This window comes from Schistocerca americana, chromosome 9 (assembly GCF_021461395.2).
Source record: "Schistocerca americana isolate TAMUIC-IGC-003095 chromosome 9, iqSchAmer2.1, whole genome shotgun sequence".
Classification (NCBI taxonomy): domain Eukaryota; kingdom Metazoa; phylum Arthropoda; class Insecta; order Orthoptera; family Acrididae; genus Schistocerca; species Schistocerca americana.
The window spans coordinates 172,542,525-172,563,350 of record NC_060127.1 but is presented as its reverse complement, the minus strand read 5'-3'; the positions used below and the strand labels follow the sequence as shown (position 1 = coordinate 172,563,350).

Here is a 20,826-nt window from a genome sequence, read left to right as displayed (position 1 = left end):
ATTTCTCTGTATGAATCAGAATATTCTCCTGCATAGTTAGTTAGATAGTTAATTAGTTGGATGGTTAGATGTTCGATAGATAATTTGAACGATTCTTCTCTCGAAATGATGATAACCAAATAGCACCAGGTGCTATTTTCTGTTACAAATCTAAGGCATTTCTCTGTATGAATCAGAATATTCTCCTACATAGTTAGTTAGATAGTTAATTAGCTGGATGGTTAGATGTTCCATAGATCATTTGAACGATTCTTCTATCGAAATGATGTGAGTTTACAGGATGTGTATACATGATTAATGTGGTGTCACCGCCAGACACCACACTTGCTAGGTGGTAGCCTTTAAATCGGCCGCGGTCCGTTAGTATACGTCGGACCCGCGTGTCGCCACTATCAGTGATTGCAGACCGAGCGCCGCCACACGGCAGGTCTAGAGAGACTTCCTAGCACTCGCCCCAGTTGTACAGCCGACTTTTCTAGCGATGGTTCACTGCCTACTTACGTTCTCATTTGCCGAGACGATAGTTTAGCATAGCCTTCAGCTACGTCATTTGCTACGACCTAGCAAGGCGCCAGCACCAGTTACTGTTGATAATGTGAATCATGTACCGTCAAGAGCGACGTTCATCATTAATGGATTAAAGTTAAGTATTCCACCAGCTCCGTCCGTTTTTCTAAATTCTAATTTCCTTGTCCTGTTCCAGATCTCACGCCAGCCTGTGTGAGCTAAAACGCGTGCCTTTCGGCCTCCTCTAGTAACACGGTGTTGGCTCTCCTGCCAACCACAACAATTACCATTAATTAACACATTATAATATTTAGTACTGCTCATGGAAATGCACTTCTTTTTACAGAAGTGATGGTATAGTCAACCGATGGGTAATGTCATATATCACCAAAAGAATGCAGAAAGCTGTACTTAATAATTCGGCTAGGGTAGGCACGGGCGATACTTCAGACTAGAGAGGAATCGCTTAGTCTTAGGTCCAGTATTGTTTCTCACATCTCTGAACGACCTTCAATCCAATATAAAAAAGCACAAAAAAACCATCACTTGTGTTGTAATCAGTTCAAAGATACATACAGCAACAGAAGAAATGGTGAAAATATCCTCAAAAGTTTTCTGCAAATGATCTCACTCTCAGTCTTGGAAAGACACAACACATTCAGTTGACACATCAAGTGGTACTACACCAAATATAAGTATAAACGGGGAGAAGAAGAAATAACTACGGTGGAAACTTCAAATGTTTAAATATCCACACTGATGAAAATTTAACCTGTAGAAACGTTTTGAAACTCCTAAAATGGCTTACTTCATCCACAGTTACACTTGGAATCATTAAAAGACTTGTGGGGAGAAAAATCAGCACGTTGACATATTTTGAGTATTTCATTTGTGATATGAAATAATGTCCTGGGGTAACTCATCTTAAAAAAGTTTGCACTAATCAAAAAAGTGCTGTAAGAATAATATGTGGTGCTCAGCCACAATCATCTTGTAGGCATCCATTCAAGGAGTTAGGCATTTTGATTACTGCTTCACAGTATATTGATTCTCTCATGTAGTTTTTTGTATGTAGCCCTCTACAGTTCAAAAGGAACAAATAACAATACCAGAAGAAAAAAAATGACATTCATTATTCCACATTAAGGTTGCCTTTAGCTCATGAAGGTTTGCATAATGCTTCCACCAAAATTTTTTATTGTTTACCCAACGATATAAAATGTCTGCTAGACAACAAAGCTAAATTTGGAAGCAAAATAAAAAAGTTTCTCCTTGACAATTTTTTCTATTCCATAGAATAATTTACGTTTGGTAATCTGTAAAAGGTGGTGTGTAGTTATTACTAATTGCCTCTGTGATGAAAAAATGGCTAAGAAAAGAGACAACAGACATTTGTATTCGGTCAACATGTAGCTATATATACGTATGACTGTGTAATGTGAATGTAAAATGACTCATTCCATATCTTTACTATTAATCGTGCAAATGACCCATAGAATATGAGACTAACTGGCCAACCAATTCGTGATTAATTATTCTGGTGCTAACAAGGGAAACATACACCCAGCAGCTCTGAAATTTTGCTCATCTTTCCCATGATTGTCGTACATACATAGCTGTAACGAATGATGCTGTCTTACGATGTACTTCTTGAACTTTTTCGAAAACCGAGATTCAAAGTATGAAGAAAGTGTTAAGCATCAACAACCGGCTGCAAGTCTGCCCACCCTCACTGCTTTCAGGCCACATCTTTTTTTCCTAATCTTCTGCCAAACGCTTGGAGCACTGCGGCGAAGCATCTTTCTTCCGAAACGAACAATAATAATAATGACGATAGCAGTACAATCGTGACGATATATAATTCCGAGATGTAAGCGTCGGTATCTGCGCGGTTATTGCGGCAGATTGGTCATCGAAAGGACCTGTGTTCGATTCCTGGCCGGTTCGGAGATATTTCTTCGCTCGGCGACTGCGTGTTGTGTTGCTCTTCAGTTCGTACCGTCGTAACTGACTTACATAAAATCGCTAAACGAGTCTAAGGCTTCCATTCAGCCTCTTGTTGACCAGTCTCGTGTAACAATTGGAGGTAGCAAAACGAAAGGCGAAGTTTTAAATTTCACGTTTAAGAAATAGTTCACATATGAGAATCGTACAAACATGCAGTCATTTGACCATCGCGCAGATTCCCGTACTGATCACATAATAATAAGCATACCTGGCGTAGAGATACAATTGAAAGATTTGAAACCAAATAAATTACCGGGTCCGGATGGAATCCCAGTTCGATTTTAGAAAGACTACTCTACGCCATTGGCGCATTACCTAGCCGTTCACGGCAGCACAAGAAGTCGAATTAGTGTCGTATCTGGAGTCAGTGGGGAAAAGACTCTTTGGTCTGATGATGAAAGATCTCAGATAAGTAGCCTATCAACTAGCGGAAGTAAATGGCTTCCCACACAGATTTAAGAAACAAACTTGTCTAGCTGGGCGCGACAGGGTTACAGGATGTATGTTGTCCATTCACGATCTACAAAATTCATCTGGAGCACGAGCGGTGGCAGTCAATAAAGTAAAAGTAACATGGTATAAGCATTAACAATGTTTGTACCTTTTAAAATTATATTAAAATATTTTCTTATAGAAGATGCCATATTCCTTAGTATAAACTGTTTATTAAACAACTTTCTGTCTTAATTTGAAGATGGTATTTTTAATAATTTCAATGTTTATGGAAGAATATCAACAAAAAGCTGCGTTATCTCATACTGTTCCTAGGTGGGGCAGAACGGGAAATATGCGAACATTTCTGTGAAGAAATTTATATTCGGAGACCCCTGTATTGATTGATAGTTCTGTCATTTACATGGTATGCGGTGTGTTTCTGTGTTTGCACAGTATAGGGCCGAGTCTGTTCATCACTCTGGGAATCTATGCCAGAAAGGCCGTACTCGACCTTTCATTTTCCGAAGTGTCACTTCGCCGAATGTTTGAGTCTGTGACACTTCTCATGTAACTGGTGGAGTCCCCATCGTTCCTCAGAACGCTTTGTAGGTGTTTCATCTCGCTTCTGCGGCGCTGCGGCTCACAAATTGGCCTCGCTCGCTATACGAGCGCACTAATCATGCCTCCGAGCGAAGTGGCGCTGTGGTTAGCACACTGGACTTGCATTCGGGAGGACGACGGTTCAAACCTACGTCTGGCCATCCTGATTTAGGTTTTCCATTATTTCGATAAATCGCTCCTGGTAAATTCCCGGATGATTCCCATGGAAGGGCACGGCCGACTTCCTTCCCCATCAGCCCTTCCCTAATCCGATGGGACCTCGCTGTTTGCTCCCCTCCCACAAATCTACTAACCGACCATTCCTTGTTTCTTTTTCGGGTTGTGATTTGACAATTAGTGCAGGTACCGGTCTGTGTGTGTCGGTTTTCGATACACTCTGTGTCCCAGGATTTAACCATTCTTCCTGACCAGCACATCTAGGAAGGGTATCTGTTTGTCTTTTCTATCTCCATGGTAAATTTTATGTTGGCATAGGGAAGTCACCGAGCTGTTTCTCACTATGGCTCCACATCCTGGAAGTCTAAGCTGCAGTGAATGACGGTTGCAGGCAGCAAGGAGAGAGCCCCAGCGGTAATAACCACAGGAAAGCCCTGGGGCGATGGCGCGCCATGAATATATGGTACGAGGGTTATGGAAAAAGTATGTTCTGATCGGTCGCGAAATGGAAACCACTGCTAAAATTCGGTAAAGCTTTGCACAGGTGTGTTGGGCAGTGTCTCTAACATGCTCGTCTACCGTGTCGCGTCGCTCTTTTCAGTTTTGAGTGAACAGTGAGCACTTAAAGATGTGTAGGGAATAGCATCTGTCGCCAAGTATGAGAGGCTGGTTAGAGATTTCGCCTGTGTCATGCAGCCCACATAACACATCTGTCGAGCAGTTCCTTCCTCATGCCGATTCTCGGCCGCACACTGCAGGGGCAATGAAGACGCTCCTGCAGCGTTTCCGATGAGAAGTGATCGATCACCCACAATACAGTCTCATATCTGCTCACAAGAACCATGAAGACAAAATTTTTCCACAGACAACTAGCTGTAGACCAGTGCAGATAACTGGCCGAAAGCACAGGCGGCTGCTTTCTATGAGGAGGATATTGGAACACTACGACAAAACTCGAAGCTGGAACTGCGACTATGTAGAGAAGTAGGTGGAAGGTGTACCTAACTGTTGCAAATAAAACGTTTCTGGTTTTCACTGTGGCTTCCATTTCGCGACCAATCGGAACTTACCTTCTGGACAACCCTCGTATAATCTACGGCCGCGAGCTCGACTCCAGTCCGCCAGAAGGAGGTTTGAAAATGACAACCATTCGTGCTGGCGGAACGTCAGAAAAATCACCAAACGAACGTCGGCCGAAGAATCCGAGACAGAAACCAAGGGGTAGTTTATCAACAGGTGGGCATGAGAGCCTCAACAATCTTTAAAAACTGCGAGACTGAGTTGCAGGAACTACTAGCTACTCTACTCGCACAATAAGCGAAGTGGAAAACATATTAGAACTTCCCAATGCTTCACTGATTCAGCAAGACGCGAAGAGGGAGAGTACAATTTTATTTTTATGTAATTGGGATATTCCACGAGGAAAGAGGCTCCACGCTGTACTGCAGTGTCATTTGGGTTGTCTACGCAGCAGGCGTTAAGCGGCGAGACAGCCGTGATTCTGGACTGGCCTACAGAGGACGACACCTTTGCTGCGCTATTTTACATCGCCCGTCACGTGGGCGGAAACAGAGCGTAGCTCAGCATCATTCCGTTCGCCGGATATTTATGTGGGCTGCACGGCCCAGCAAGCAGAGTCGAGTAGAGATTCAATTGGCAGGTCTACTCCCACAGCCTACACACAGCATTCTAGTTACGACGAGTCCCGGCGGGCAACAGACTGCAGAAACTACTGAACCTTACGTCTGGTCTCTTCCATATAAGAGCTAAGTATTGGTTCCGTAATAAACAAAATGAACTTTGACTCTGAACGGTCACTTAGTAGTGCTGTTAATCGCAGCCACATTGATAGAACAGATATAATCACTTTTACGTGTGTTATGTCTTGTCGTACACCGAGGCCTTGGAGATCTCGTTTATGGAGTATACCCTACAACAGAATACAGCAATAACGTTCCTGAACAGGTTATGAAACGGTAGCTACAAACTCGGAGGGGCTTTAGAAGATGTCGTGAGGAACAAACTGACGATAGGAATCCGTGCCCGCAAATGGCATCGAACGACGCTACAGAGTATCGAAGTTATAGGCGCCAACACTTGTCACTGGTACACACAGTCAGCAGAAAATGTGACTGTGTACGCTGGCGGACGGTAGGCGGAACGTCTCGAAATGTTGTTCGTTATTCGGTAATCGGCAGTGGAGAAGATGCAGCTAACTGCTGTGTAGATAGGCCTTGTCTGCTATGGATGTGATGCTTTGTATCTTCGGTGGATGACCGTTTCTGAGACAGGTTTCCATCCACAGTTTATTTTTCTCCTATATAAGAAAAAAACACTGGAGATTTCAAACGATGTCCTCGGTATTGTTTTGTAATGCTCTATGTGTTATTTCTATTGCAAGGTCAGTACTATAGTTAATGGGATTGTCTGATACATTGCATTTGTACCTCGTTTTTGTTTCATGAGATTTCAATTTGATAGCATATGGCCAGATTTGTTTCGCTTCTGTTAGTTGTTTACGCAACTATTTTTTTGTGCTCTTGCGAGTAACTGTTAGCTTTGAATCCTATATTTGCCACTTTATTGGTCATAATGACACAACCTGTTAATATGACGCTTTGGAGACTTGCTAGCTATAGCTTACAGGCGATGTATGGCACGTGTTTCCGCATAGGCTTCAGCTGTTGAACTACACCTCACGTACCATGCAGTGATCTTTCAAGACAGAGCCCCCAGCCCCTCTTCCCCAACACTACAGTCACTTATAACGGTACTTTGCGGGCAGGCGTGTCAATTAGCATCATATTAATTAAAATCGGGGATAAATAGACTTAATTTTGGAAGAATTAAAAAGGGGAAAGTAATACGATACTTTTATAACTGCACAGTATTACTAAGAAGCAATATAATGAAAAGTAGTAAAAAGCAAAGTAGCAAAGATCAAGCCGGACAGAAAGATATAGGGGCGCGTTTGTTTTTAATACATATAAAAGAACATGTAACACATTATTGAGCTCTCTACCTTCAGTTATCGCGATCGGGCTAGTCGATGAAAAAGTGGTACGCGACTGCGAAATTCGTTAAGGAGATTATTTAAAGACTCTTCAAGCGCGTTTAAAATACATTACGTATTACGAAGTGATCAGAGGCGTTTATTGCCGGGTGAAGTGAAAATGATTCCGATAACATAATTCGAACTTTGTGTTAGCTGGTAAAAATACTCTTGGGAAACTATTCAAAAAAATGGTTCAAATGGCTCTGAGCACTATGGGACTCAACTGCTGAGGTCATTAGTCCCCTAGAACTTAGAACTAGTTAAACCTAACTAACCTACGGACATCACAAACATCCATGCCCGAGGCAGGATTCGAACCTGCGACCGTAGCGGTCTTGCGGTTCCAGACTGCAGCGCCTTTAACCGCACGGCCACTTTGGCCGGCGGGAAACTATTATGGTTGTGGAACCCACGAAAGTTGTACGCAACGGAAAGCTATAGTTTACGTAATTCTGCATTTTTTAAAATTGTGGAACGCGTGTGCGCGCAACTTTAAGAGAATCTTATCCTTGGACGGTTGCGGGGGTAACTGATACAAACAACGCGCCAACATAAAAATAGTTCGCTTATTAACTACCAGATATTAATTAACTGGGACCTAAAGTACTAAAAACAGCGCATACACCGTTAAATTGAACCCTGCGTGTGAAAGACAATCGCATCGAACATTTCAAGAGCGAAGAATAGATATTTAAGTGCCGAATTGATAGCCGGGATGGTGTCGATATTTGGACATTATATGACACGCGTTATTCAGAACACGATATCGAGCATTTTAATACTGGAAAGAAGGATAGGATCATCACCCCCAATCCCGATCGATATTTCATATTTAGTTAGTGAAAAGAAAAGTGATAATAAACAAACAACATTTCAGTTTTATCCACGATTTTGGCTTCATTACGTAGTCTTGACTACATGATAAACAATATCTGTGGGAGTTGTATGCAACGTATCGTCATAATATTTAGCCAACCAATATTGTGGGACACCAAAAATGTAAATGCATGAAATTGTTCTTACAGCGGATGTATAATGTGTGAGTACGACGAACTATATTGAGAAACTGATTATCCATTACGTACTTGCATGTTTATCTGCGAAAATGGTCCTCGTCGGTACATCAGCATAGAGTTCGAATAGAATCGCTGGAACAATGCAAACCATTCAGATTAATCTAACATCTAAATACGCATAATCCTAGTAACACCAGGATGTGTTCTTTCTCCTCACCCCTGTGGCAGTAATTGAATTAAGAGTCAGCCGGCAAATACATTTAAATCAATTGACGACCATTGAGCTAGCGTCACGAATTTTCAAACGTCCACTGCCATGTATGAAGGCGAGTGTCACCACGAGTGCTAACGCCGATCGAGGGGTGTCGTCGTGATCGTATTGAATGACACTGAGCGGTCACACACTACCGTTGTGACCTTCCCTACCACGCCATCTCCGCAGGTAGGGGCTCAATTAGTGTGCACTCTAAGGCTGTACTACTTGAACACTGCTACTGTTCCTACTTGTAAAGCCATAGTAGGCCCACGATCTGTAATGTAACATTTTAAGGAAAGCGAAAAGAATGGAAGTGAACTCACCCATGGCATCCTGCCGCATCCCTGAGACAGCAGCCGCGGTCATGTTAGTGGCTCCGTGCGTCATACTGAAGGGCTGCGTCATGCCCGGGTACGAGCTGGCCGTCATCTGCGGACACAAGTACTGCGGGCTACTCATGGCTCGTCCACACTGGCTGCCAGTCGCCGAGGTCCAAACAAAGGAATCAAGCCAACTGGGTGTGAAAGACGCACAAGGGTGATCACACGGCGATACATCCCTGCGAGCTGCTCATAACGCACCCACACAATCACTCACACACCAAGATGCAAACAACAAAACAGGCTAGTTGCAGTCAGGCTGGGTGTCTATGAAGGTGACCACATGATGTCAAAACTACTGTGCAGTCGTATGCACTGTGGGCTATTTGTGACTATATCCCACAGTCTGCCACACTCCAGTCACAAGCAACAAAATGGGCCATCTAGGTGTGATGATCCAGGAAGGTGGTCGCCACACACTTTTCGAAGAATTCAAGGTTCATCTACACAGTCAGCGGCACACCAAGATGGGGATCACAAATTAAGTGACAGTGCAGGTAGTTTATGAAAATGTTCTCATGCTGACACCTTTTATGGATAGTTGAGGTTCATCTTCACAGCTGGTCACACTCTATAGTTCAAATAACAAAACGGGGTAACTGGGTGTGGGGTTAAAAGGAAGCGATAAGATGGTGTCATAAGTGCTGCACGCTACTCGTGGCTCAACTAAAAAACCACCAGCTGTGGATATCTACTGTAGAGTGAGTCAGAAGTATGGAGTATGAAGGGAGAGAACCCCATTGTGTCTTAGACAGCTGGTGATAAATACCATGAGATTCTCATAGGCCATCCACAAATTCTGCTGCAACATTTTACTGGAACAGGAAACCAATTGACATTCTGAAGGAAGATTCTTGGTTGAAGAGACTCCAAAAAGTCAATCTCTGTTAGTCCATTATGGACAGAGGATTTTGGTTGGCTAAATAACTGTCAGTGTCAATGAAATTCATCAACAGCCATGTAACTTAAGACGTTATATTATTTTACTTTATGGCATAGTGAAATGATGAAACTGGTAACCTTCAAAATAAAATAAAATAAAATAACATCTTGAGTTACATGGCTGTTGGTGAATTTCATTGTCATTGACAATTTCTAAAAAGTCCGGTGGGAAAATAAGTCCAAACCACTGCCACAGTCCACTATTGAGGAGAGTGTTGGATGTTGCCTGCAGTATCTTTCAGTAAACAGTGAACGATTAAATAAACACATGTACAGTACTAGTTTGAAGTACTGAAACATAGGGAGGAAAAACGATCTGGTGTGCTAAGAACTACAGAACATAAAACCATATTGGGGAGTGCAGGAAATAAAGTGATATCCACAGGTGATTAAATTAATGCCTCAGCCAGCGTCAGTGCTTCGCATGGAAAATTCAAGAAATTTGTCAGTGATCACTTAAGAACTATTACGCAATGCAGGGATAATGGTTTGGTGAGCTGTGTTCCGAAAAATTCTGAGTACATTGGTACACAGAAGTGAATGTGGTCGTTCAACAGGTCCCTGTACGTCTTTGTACCGACGCAGTACAATGACAGTAGTAATAGCTGTAATGTAGTGATGGCACAAGGCACACTGAGGTTCACCTGTGGTACCTATTTTTGATGTTGATGTCGTTGGTGTTTGGGTAGGTCTAGCAGGTGAGTGACAATGTGGGGTTATGTATTGTATCTCATGGGTGAACAATGTCATGACTCAAAGTATAATGGCTTTAGAGGACGACTGTGACGTGGTTATGAAACAGTGCATACTGTGGTTCACTTCTGAGTACCTGTTAACAGTGTTGATGGTTGATCGTGGATGATGCATTCACGAAACAGGGTATAATTCCGATATGCAAGTACGGCTGTGTGGTTATGGTCAGTAGATGCTAGGGTTCCCGTGGGGATTCCTGTTCATGGTTTGATGGTGTTAGGATGTGGGAAGGGCTGGCAGTTGTGTGATGGGTGGGTGCAGATTTTGACGGTGTTGGTGTGCAGCTGGGGCTAGCAGGCATCTGACATAAGATAATGCGGATCAAGGATGGACCATGTTGAGACTTAGAATATAACGGTGGTACCTAAGGATCACTACATGGTAACGGCACAGTGCATGCTCATGTTTACTAGGGGATACGTTTTAATCCAGTTTCTTTTGCAGAAACTGGAAATGGCCTGAAACAGATGAAAGGTGGGAAGGCGGCAGGAGTAGATGAAGTGATATCAGATATGATTGGGCAGCTGTAATCCAAGGAATACCGTGGTTACATCGGTTGCTGGAGGTGACATGGAAAGAGAACGAAGTGCCAGATAATTGGAAAAAGGGAATTATAATACAGTTGTTTAAGAAAGGAAGTAAAACGAAGTGCACTGAATACCAAGGAACCACACTGCTATCACATTGCCTTAAGATAACGGAAAATATCATATAAAAGATACTGAGGAAAATCCTAGAACATCAATTTTAGGAAGAACAGTGTGGATTCAGAAGTAACAGGGCAAATGCAGTCCTCATTTTTCCAGTTGTCAGTTATGGAAAAAGGAAAGAACCTGATAGTAGTATTTCTTGATTTGGAAAAAGCGTAAGTGCGACAGAATACCAAAGGGTAAAATATGACAGTGCTTGAGAAAAAATAATGTTCCTGACTCATTAAATAAAAAAGTCAGATATTATTGAAGGTTGTGAAAGCAGTGTACAAGTAGGAAATGGAAGGTCAAAAAGGTTTCTTACAAAGGGAGGTGTTCAGCAAAGGAGTTCGCTTTCCCCATTACCCATCATTAAATTTGTAGACACAATCACGAAGGAAATCAAGGAATTAGAAAATGAAGATCTCAGTGCTTCTGCTTATTGCTGATGGCATAGCCACTTGGGGAGAGACAGAAATGGAGGTCCAGAGGAGACTGGATTACTGGTATAAAATTTTAAAGAATTCAAGCTGACTGTCACTAAGAGCATGACAGTGGCAATGAAGATGAGTAGGACACCCACACCTTGTAACATCATACCAGAAGGGAGAAGGATGAATGTGTAAAAAGGTTCAGTTATCTGGGTAGTGTTGTATCAAGTGATGGAAGTGCCAAGCCAGAACTTTTCAACAGAGCAGCAAAAGTGCGAAACCTAATCTCGGGAGTTCCCCTAAGAGGTGATCAGACCAGTATGAAACCAATCTCCTCCCAGTCATGACTTATAGTCTGGAGTCCTGTGTAATAAATAAGAGAGAAGGGAGTCACATACAAGAATGTGAAATGAAGTCCCTTTGGTCAGCTCTGCAAAAACCAGGAGTGACATAGTAGAATATGTAAGGAGAGACCTGGAGGTGATTTCGACGATGGAGGAACGAATGAGTGCTTCGAGATCGAAGTGGTTGGGTCATGTGGAGCGAATGCACCCGATCCGAACTCCATGTCAGTACTTGGATATGGAGGTACCAGAAGTAGAGCGATTGGGTGGCCAACGAAGGGATGGTGAGACCACGTTAATGAGGATTCCAAGGGGAATAACGTGGGATGCTGTGGAGGGAAAAAAGCTATACCAGGACAGAAACCAATGGAGGGATATCGTTCACAAAGTTCCTACCCAGATATCTGGAAGGGAAATCCTAATGATGATGATGATGTAGATACCTCTTCATGATCTGATGATGGTGGGGCGCAGGTAGGGATGGTAGATGTATGACAGCAGTGTAGAGTAGATGTTGTGCATCAGCGGTGGACCATGCCATGACAGAGTATGACATTGGTAAACATTTTTTGGAATACAGTGATCAATAGATTATTGTATTTTAACTAAAGTTCAGTCTTGATCACAACACTTATGTCTCAATAACATAGGTGACCGGTTTCGGTTATATTTATATAACCATCTTCAGACCTGTGAATTAATTTTAGAAAATACTAAAAGCCAATCTTAAAATAACATGAAAAGTGTCTAATGACGACAAATTTTAACAAAATAAAATAAAACTTATTATCCCATGGCTTCCCTGGCGGATGGTAGGTGGAGCTCTCCTCAGCTGCTACGAAGTCAACTGATGGTTATGAGTGCTGAGCATGAGCTTAAATATGCACTTACACTACTTCACAACTGCCAATCAGCGTTCATAATATGACACTATCGTCAAACCGTAAAAATACGAAATACACTAATAACGTGAAATTGATTCATTTAAAATGTCTGATTAAGAGATAGTTAGTATGTGCTGAACTTATTTGTATTTTAGATAAAAACGGTAAACTACGATGTGTAATAGCTGTGCCCTCTATGGGCAACCTTAATACTATTACAGTGTCAGTTAAATCAAAGATGTAAAAGTCCTTGGAATTGTGGTATATATCGACTATACCGTGTCGCCTACATCACAATTGCATCTTTGATGGATGTTGCAGAATCGTCTTACTTTAACTGCAGTTTGCATAGCAACATTCTTTATAACAGTAGGGTAGCAGCCAGGAGTATGTTCCGCATTATGTTTCTCTGAATAACTGATGAGACAGCTGATTAAATATTTAGAACTCATCGGTCTAATAGTTTTTATAATAATCAATTTCAATTTAATAAATATTTTATATGTTATATAGCATATTTTTCATACGTAGCTTTTGTCATGGGTATAACTAATCTTATATTTTAGAACAAAAGAGTAGGTGCACCTTAATTATAAAATTTCGTCAAAAAGGTCGTAAAAATATTTTTAGCGAAAATCTAATTGTTCATTGATCAGCATTGATGATTTGGTTTTCAAATGAGCATATATCTCGATTTCTTCTAAGATATTCATAAGTAAATCTTTATTTGCATAATGAAGAACTTGTAGATTCTGTTGTACTGTCCCTTCAGCATGATTATTGAATGTTATGTGATGGCCGAAAACAGATTTTGTTCGTGAGGTACCCGACGTATGTTCTTTGTACCTTACTGCAAAATTTCGACCTGTTTGGCCGATATATATTTTCTCACAGTCTCAGATCCAATGCAGAGACCCGTTAAAATTTGTCGTCATTAGACACTTCATGTTATTTTAAGATTGGTTTCTAGTATTTTCTAAAATTAATTCACAGGTCTGAAGATGGTTATACAGGGTGTTACAAAAAGGTGCGGCCAAACTTTCAGGAAACATTCCTCACACACAAAGAAAGAAAATATGTTATGTCAACATGTGTCCTGAAACGCTTACTTTCCATGTTAGAGCTCATTTTATTACTTCTCTTCAAATCACATTAATCATGGAATGGCAATACACAGCAACAGGACGTACCAGCGTGACTTCAAACACTTCGTTACAGGAAATGTTCAAAATGTCCTCCGTTAGCGGGGATACATGCATCCACCCTCCGTCGCATGGAATCCCTGATGCGCTGATGCAGCCCTGGAGAATGGCGTATTGTATCATAGCCGTCCACAATACGAGCACGAAGAGTCTCTACATTTGGTACCGGGGTTGCGTAGACAAGAGCTTTCAAATGCCCCCATAAATGAAAGTCAAGAGGGTTGAGTTCAGGAGAGCGTGGAGGCCACGGAATTGGTCCGCCTCTACCAATCCATCGGTCACCGAATCTGTTGTTGAGAAGCGTCCGAACACTTCGACTGAAATGTGCAGGAGCTCCATCGTGCATGAACCACATGTTGTGTCGTACTTGTAAAGGCACATGTTCTAGCAACACAGGTAGAGTATCCCGTATGAAATCATGATAATGTGCTCCAATGAGCGTAGGTGGAAGAACATGGGGCCCAATCAAGTCATCACCAAGAATGCCTGCCCAAACGTTCGCAGAAAATCTGTGTTGATGACGTGATTGCACAATTGCGTGCGGATAGGGCCAACTGGCGGTGAATCGAGGAAGTACAGTACATACTGACGAAACTAAAATGAGCTCTGACATGGAAATTAAACATTTCCGGACACGTGTCCACATAACATCTTTTCTTTATTTGTGTGCGAGGAATGTTTCCTGAAAGTTTGGCCGTATCTCTTTGTAGTTAAAGTATAACAGAGTATAATGCTTGTTCGCAAGGGCTATGGTGTGCTTATGACACAGTGAATGCTGTGTTTCATCCGTTCGTAGTTTAGATAGCGTTTGTGTGCAGGTGTGTGACATAAGGGGGGGGGGGGGGTAGATGATACCCATCACGGATGGACCTTGTGGTGATTCAAAGTGTAAAGCTGGTAGCTAGGGAATGCATCGTCGTGGTGACGCAGTGCTGCTGAGGCTCACCTGGGGATACCTGTTCATGGTGTTGATGGTGTTCGGGTGTGGGTAGGGCTGGTAGCCGCGCGACGCCGTGGGGTAGATGTTGCGCATCATGGCGCCGTTGCAGGCCGGCAGCACCGACGGCGCCAACGCCTTCTGCAGCTGCTTCTCTTGCTTGCGGTACTTGGCGCGCCGGTTCTGGAACCACACCTGCCGACACACGACAACAACGCGTCCGCTCAGCAGCCGTCCAGGAGCCGCACTCAGCAACACGTGCAGCCCTAACAGGTCAAGTAATAGTCTGGTTGTGTGTGTGTGGACCATGAAATACCTTTGTGTGATGATGGAAATATTTTAAATACTGATAATCTTCTAAAAAAACTTTTGGGCAGCCGTTTTAGCCGTTAGTAGTTCTTTATTAAGCGATCGTACACAACTGGTTTCGTGGTGATTTAATCGAATCTCTAACAGTATCTCTATAACTAATTTAATATTGGTTAGAACGTTTCAGATAGATTATACAGGGTGTCCCAGCTATCTTGTCCTCCCAAAATATCTCTGGAACAATAAGAGCTATTGGAAAACGACTTTCACCGATATCAATGTAGGGCTGGGGCCCATGAATGTACATATTTGGAAACATTCTAAAGCGGAAGTTGTAACACAAACTTATGTTTTTTTAAATGGACCTCCTGTATTTTTTCTTCAGCAATCCATAGCATGACAAAGCACATAGACAATGGCGTTGATTGAATCGCAATATTCCCATTACATCCCGAGATATTGAGACGCGAAGTTGACGCTTGAAACACCCGACATGCGCTGCTAGCGCACGTCCTGAGGCTCAGGCGTGAACCCCATGCTGCCCGTAATCGCGATGTGATTGACATGCGTAATCACGATTCCATACTTATCAAGAGGTCCGAAACAAATAATACGGTCTGCTGCCATCCTGCTGCGATTACGGGCAGCATGGGGTTCACGCCTGAGCCTCAGGACGTGCGCTAGCAGCGCATGTCGGGTGTTTCAAGTGTCAACTTCGCGTCTTAATATCTCGCGATGTAATGGGAATATTGCGATGCAATCAACGCCATTGTGTATGTGCTTTGTCATGCTATGGATTGCCGAAGAAAAAATACAGGAGGTCCATTTAAAAAAATATAAGTTTGTGTTAAAAAACACATATGCTTTCGTTTTAGAATGTTTCCCCAGCCCTACACTGATACAGGTGAAAGTCGTTTTCCAATAGCTGTTATTGTTCCAGAGATATTTTGGGTGGACAAGATAACTGGGACACCCTGTATAATGGTAAGACAGAGATTTATCAACCAAATTTTAATTGGTGAGACATTTCCAGCGGCAGATGTGGACTCTTACCACAATCTATTGGTTATGAACTGTAGATTAAAACAGAAGAAACTGCAAAAAGGTGGGAATTTAAGGAGATGGGACCTGGATAAACTGAAAGAACCAGAGGTTGTACAGAGTTTCAGGGAGAGCGTAAGGGAACAATTGACAGGAATGGGGGAAAGAAATACAGTAGAAGAAGAATGGGTAGCTTTGAGGAATGAAATAGTGAAGGCAGCAGAGGATCAAGTAGGTAAAAAGACGAGGGCAAGTAGAAATCCTTGGGTAACGGAAGACATACTGAATTTAATTGATGAAAGGAGAAAATACAAAAATGCTGTAAGTGAAGCAGGCAAAAAGGAATACAAACGTCTCAAAAATCAGATCGACAGGAAGTGCAAAATGGCTAATCAGGGATGGCTAGAGGACAAATGTAAGGATGTAGAGGCTTATTTCACCAGGGGTAAGATAGATACTGACTACAGGAAAATTAAAGACATTTGGAGAAAAGAGAACCACTTGGATGAATATCAAGAGCTCAGATGGGAACCCAGTTCTAAGCAAAGAAGGGAAAGCAGAAAGGTGGAAGGAGTACATAGTGGGTCTATACAGGGGTGATGTTCTTGAGCACAATACTATGGAAATGGAAGAGGAGGTAGATGAAGAGTTTGACAGAGCACAGAAAGACCTAAGTCGAAACAAGGCCCCGGGAGTAGACAACATTCCATTAGAACTACTGACAACCATGGGAGAGCCAGTCCTGACAAAACTCTACCATTTGCTGAGCAAGATGTATGAGACAGGCGATATTCCCTCAGACTTCAACAAGAATATAATAATTCCAATCCCAAAGAAAGCAGGTGTTGACAGATGTGAAAATTACCGAACTATCGGTTTAATAAGTCACAGCTGCAAAATACTAACGCAAATTCTTTACAGACGAATGGAAAAACTGATAGAAGCCGACCTCGGGGAAGATCAGTTTGGACTCCGTAGAAATGTTGGAATACGTCAGGCAATACTGACCCTACGATTTATCTTAGAAGTAAGATTAAGGAAAGGCAAACCTACGTTTCTAGCATTTGTAGACTTAGTGAAAGCTTTTGACAATGTTGATTGGAATACTCTCTTTCAAATTCTTAAGGTGGCAGGTGTAAAATACAGAGATCAAAAGGCTATTTACAGTTTGTACAGAAAGCAGAAGGCAGTTATAAGAGTCGAGGGGTATGAAAGGGAAGCAGTGGTTGGGAAGGGAGTGAGACAGGGTTGTAGCCTCTCCCCGATGTTATTCAATCTGTATATTGAGCAAGCAATAAAGGAAACAAAAGAAAAGTTCGGAGTAGGTATTAAAATCCATGGAGAAGAAATAAAAACTTTGAGGTTCGGCGATGACATTGTAATTCTGTCAGAGACAGCAAAGGACTTGGATGAGCAGCTGAAGGGAATGGACAGTGTCTTGAGAGGAGGGGTTAAGATGAACATCAACAAAAGCAAAACGAGGATAATGGAATGTAGTCAAATTAAGTCGGGTGATGCTAAGGGAATTAGATTAGGAAATAAGACACTTAAAGTAGTAAAGGAGTTTTGCTAGTTGGAGAAGAAAATAACTGATGATGGTCGAAGTAGAGAGGATATAAAATGTAGACTGGCAATGGCAAGGAAAGCGTTTCTTAAGAAGAAAAATTTGTTAACATCGAGTATTGATTTAAGAGTCAGGAAGTCGTTTCTGAAAGTATTTGTATGTAGTGTAGCCATGTATGGAAGTGAAACATGGACGATAAATAGTTTGGACAAGAATAGAAGCTTTCGAAATGTGGTGCTACAGAAGAATTCTGAAGATTAGATGGGCAGATCACATAACTAATGAGGAGGTATTGAATAGAATTGGGGAGAAGAGGAGTTTGTGGCACAACTTGACTAGAAGAAGGGATCGGTTGGTAGGATATGTTCTGAGGCATCAAGGGATCACCAATTCAATACTGGAGGTCAGCGTGGAGGGTAAAAATCGTAGAGGGAGACCAAGAGATGAATACACTAAGCAGATTCAGAAGGATGTAGGCTGCAGTAGGTACTGTGAGATGAAGAAGCTTGCACAGGATAGAGTAGCATGGAGAGCTGCATCAAACCAGTCTCAGGACTGAAGACCACGACAACAACAACTTTAAAAAATGGTTCAAATGGCTCTGAACACTATGGGACTCAACTGCTGAGGTCATTAGTCCCATAGAACTCAGAACTAGTTAAACCTAACTAACCTAAGGACATCACAAACATCCATGCCCGAGGCAGGATTCGAACCTGCGACCGTAGCGGTCTTGCGGTTCCAGACTGCAGCGCCTTTAACCGCACGGCCACTTCGGCCGGCAACAACTTTAAAAATACACGCTTTTCCAACGTTCGGATGGCGTTCTAATTGCCAGTACCGCCTAAATTGGATGGATACATCAAAACACTCCAATGGGTTGCAGGCACAGGCAGCATACAAGACCACTGCGAGCCATAGGTATGGGCCAGTGACGAAACGTCAACAGTTATATGAACGTGTGGTGTCTGCTCTTTCTGACATGACACCACGCATATTCCACAGCTGTGATATAATATATGTCAACTGAAGACAGAGGATTGGGGCGTGGGGGGGGGGGGGGGGGGGGATAGAAAGGAAAGAGATTACTGATGTCAGCTGCACTGGGACATTAATCGGAACCAGCGGCGGCGAGTGAAAATGTGCAACGGACAGGGATGGGAAGCCAGGATCTCCTGCTTACTAGATACATGCACTGAAAGCTGGCTAAAGCCGGATATAAGCTCAGCAAAAATTTTTGCGAAGAACGTAACGGTGTTCCGAAAAGATAGGCTAAACACGGTTTGCGGTGGCGTGTTTGTTACTGTTAGAAATAGTTTAACTTATCGCGAAATTGGAGTAGACGCTTCCTGTGAGTTAGTATGGACAGAGGTTGTTGGCAACCGGAATAAAATAATAATTGGATCCTTTTACCGACCTCCCAGTTCAGATGATACAGTTGCTGAAAGGTTCAAAGAAAACTTGAGTTTGATTTCAAACACGTACCCGACTCATACGATGATAGTTGGTGGTGACTTCAATTTACCCTAGATATGTTGGCGAAAATACATGTTTAATTCCGAAGGTACGCATAAAATATCATCCGAAATGTGCTAAACGCATTCTCTGAAAATTATTTTGAGCAGTTAGTTCATGAGCTCATGCGAATACTAAATGGTTGACATCTTAGCAACAAATAATCCTGAGTTAATAACGAGTATCAAAACCAATACAGGGATTGTCGTAGCGAGATTGAATATTATAATCCCCAAATCCTAGAAAAATAAGCGAAAAATATACCTATTCAAAAAAGCAGATAAAAATTCACTTGACGCCTTCCTGAGAGAAAATCTCCATTCATTCCAAATTAACAATATAAGTGTAGACCAGATGTGGCTTAAATTCAAAGAAGTAGTATCGGCAGCAATTGAGAGATTTATACCAAATAAATTAACAAACGACGGAGCTGATCCTCCTTGGTACACAAAACGGGTTAGGACACTGTTGCAGAAACAACGAAACTAACATGCCAAATGTAAACAGATACACAATTCCCATGATTTGCGATCCTTTACAGAAGCACGAAATTTAGCACGGAGTTCAATGCGAGACGCCTATAACAGTTTCGACAACGAAACTTTGTCTCGAAACCTGGCAGAAAATCCAAAGAGATTCTGGTCGTATGTGAAGTATGTTAGCGGCAAGAAACAGTCAATGCCTTCTCTACGCGATAGCAATGGAGATACTATCGAAGACAGTGCTGCCAAAGCAGAGTTACTAAACACAGCCTTCCGAAAAGCCTTCACAAAAGAAGACGAAGTAAATATTCCAGAATTCGAATCGAGAACTGCTGCCAACATGAGTAACGTAGAAGTAAATATCCTCGGAGTAGTGAAGCAACTTAAATCGGTTAATAAAAGGTCTTCTGGTCCAGACTGTATACCAGTTAGTTTCCTTTCTGAGTATGCTGATGCATTAGCTCCATACTTAACAATCATTTACAACCGTTCACTCTACGAAAGATCCGTACCCGTGAAAACGCTCTCCTCGCTCCTCACTAACATCTCCCATATTGCCCAGGAAGTAATCAAGGTGACTGTTTAAAAACTGAAATTTCAGGCTCTTAAACATCCTAAAGTTTTAAATTTCGTTAACATTGTAGCTATAATAGAAACATATTCTGCGTCTTTTTCATGTCCTAAGAACGTTGTAACGACTTACTCGAATAATACCCATGCTTCTTTCTCATTTATTGCCATTGTGGATTCAAAGTTAACATCAAGCATCAATTTTCTAATGTCAGGTCCGACAAAGACGCCTTCTTTTAGTTTAGCTTCTGAAAGGTGTGGAATCTGTTGGCAGAGATACTTAAAGAATGGTCCATCTTTAGGTAAAACCTTTACAAACTGTTTCATTAGGCCTAGCTTTATATGTAAAGGTGGTAGGAGTATGTTTTTTGGATCTAAAAGGTTTTTGCATAGAACGTTTTAAAGATTCTCTCACAGGGCAGTTCTTTCTGCACCAGTGTTGATCCCTAACCCTACTGTCCCATTCACACAAGAAACTTGGAAATTTGGTAAAGCCACCTTGCTGACCAAGGAGCGTGCATATTACTTTTAGATCGCCACATATCATCCAACCATGAGCAGAAGAGCCTATTTTATTTAGCACTATTACTAGGTTTTCATAGCTTTCTTTCATATGAACAGAATGTCCATCAGGTATAGATGCATACATGTTACCATTGTGTAATAAAACAGCATTAAACTAGTTTTGGATGAATCAATAACCAGCCCCCAGTATTCAATATCAAACTCA

At 42.0% G+C, this 20,826-nt stretch overlaps 1 protein-coding gene across 1 annotated transcript in view; it reads right to left on the bottom strand.

Moving 5' to 3' along the window:
- The window catches only part of LOC124550784 (homeobox protein unc-42-like), a 96,330-nt gene that overhangs the window by 57,042 nt on the left and 18,462 nt on the right, over window positions 1-20,826 (bottom strand). Inside the window, exons 2-3 of the mRNA XM_047125508.1 lie at window positions 14,625-14,810; window positions 8,377-8,482 (exon numbers count right to left, since the gene is read on the bottom strand). Of these exons, the coding sequence (XP_046981464.1) occupies window positions 8,377-8,482; window positions 14,625-14,810 (292 nt within the window). The remainder of the gene's footprint in view (window positions 1-8,376; window positions 8,483-14,624; window positions 14,811-20,826) is intronic.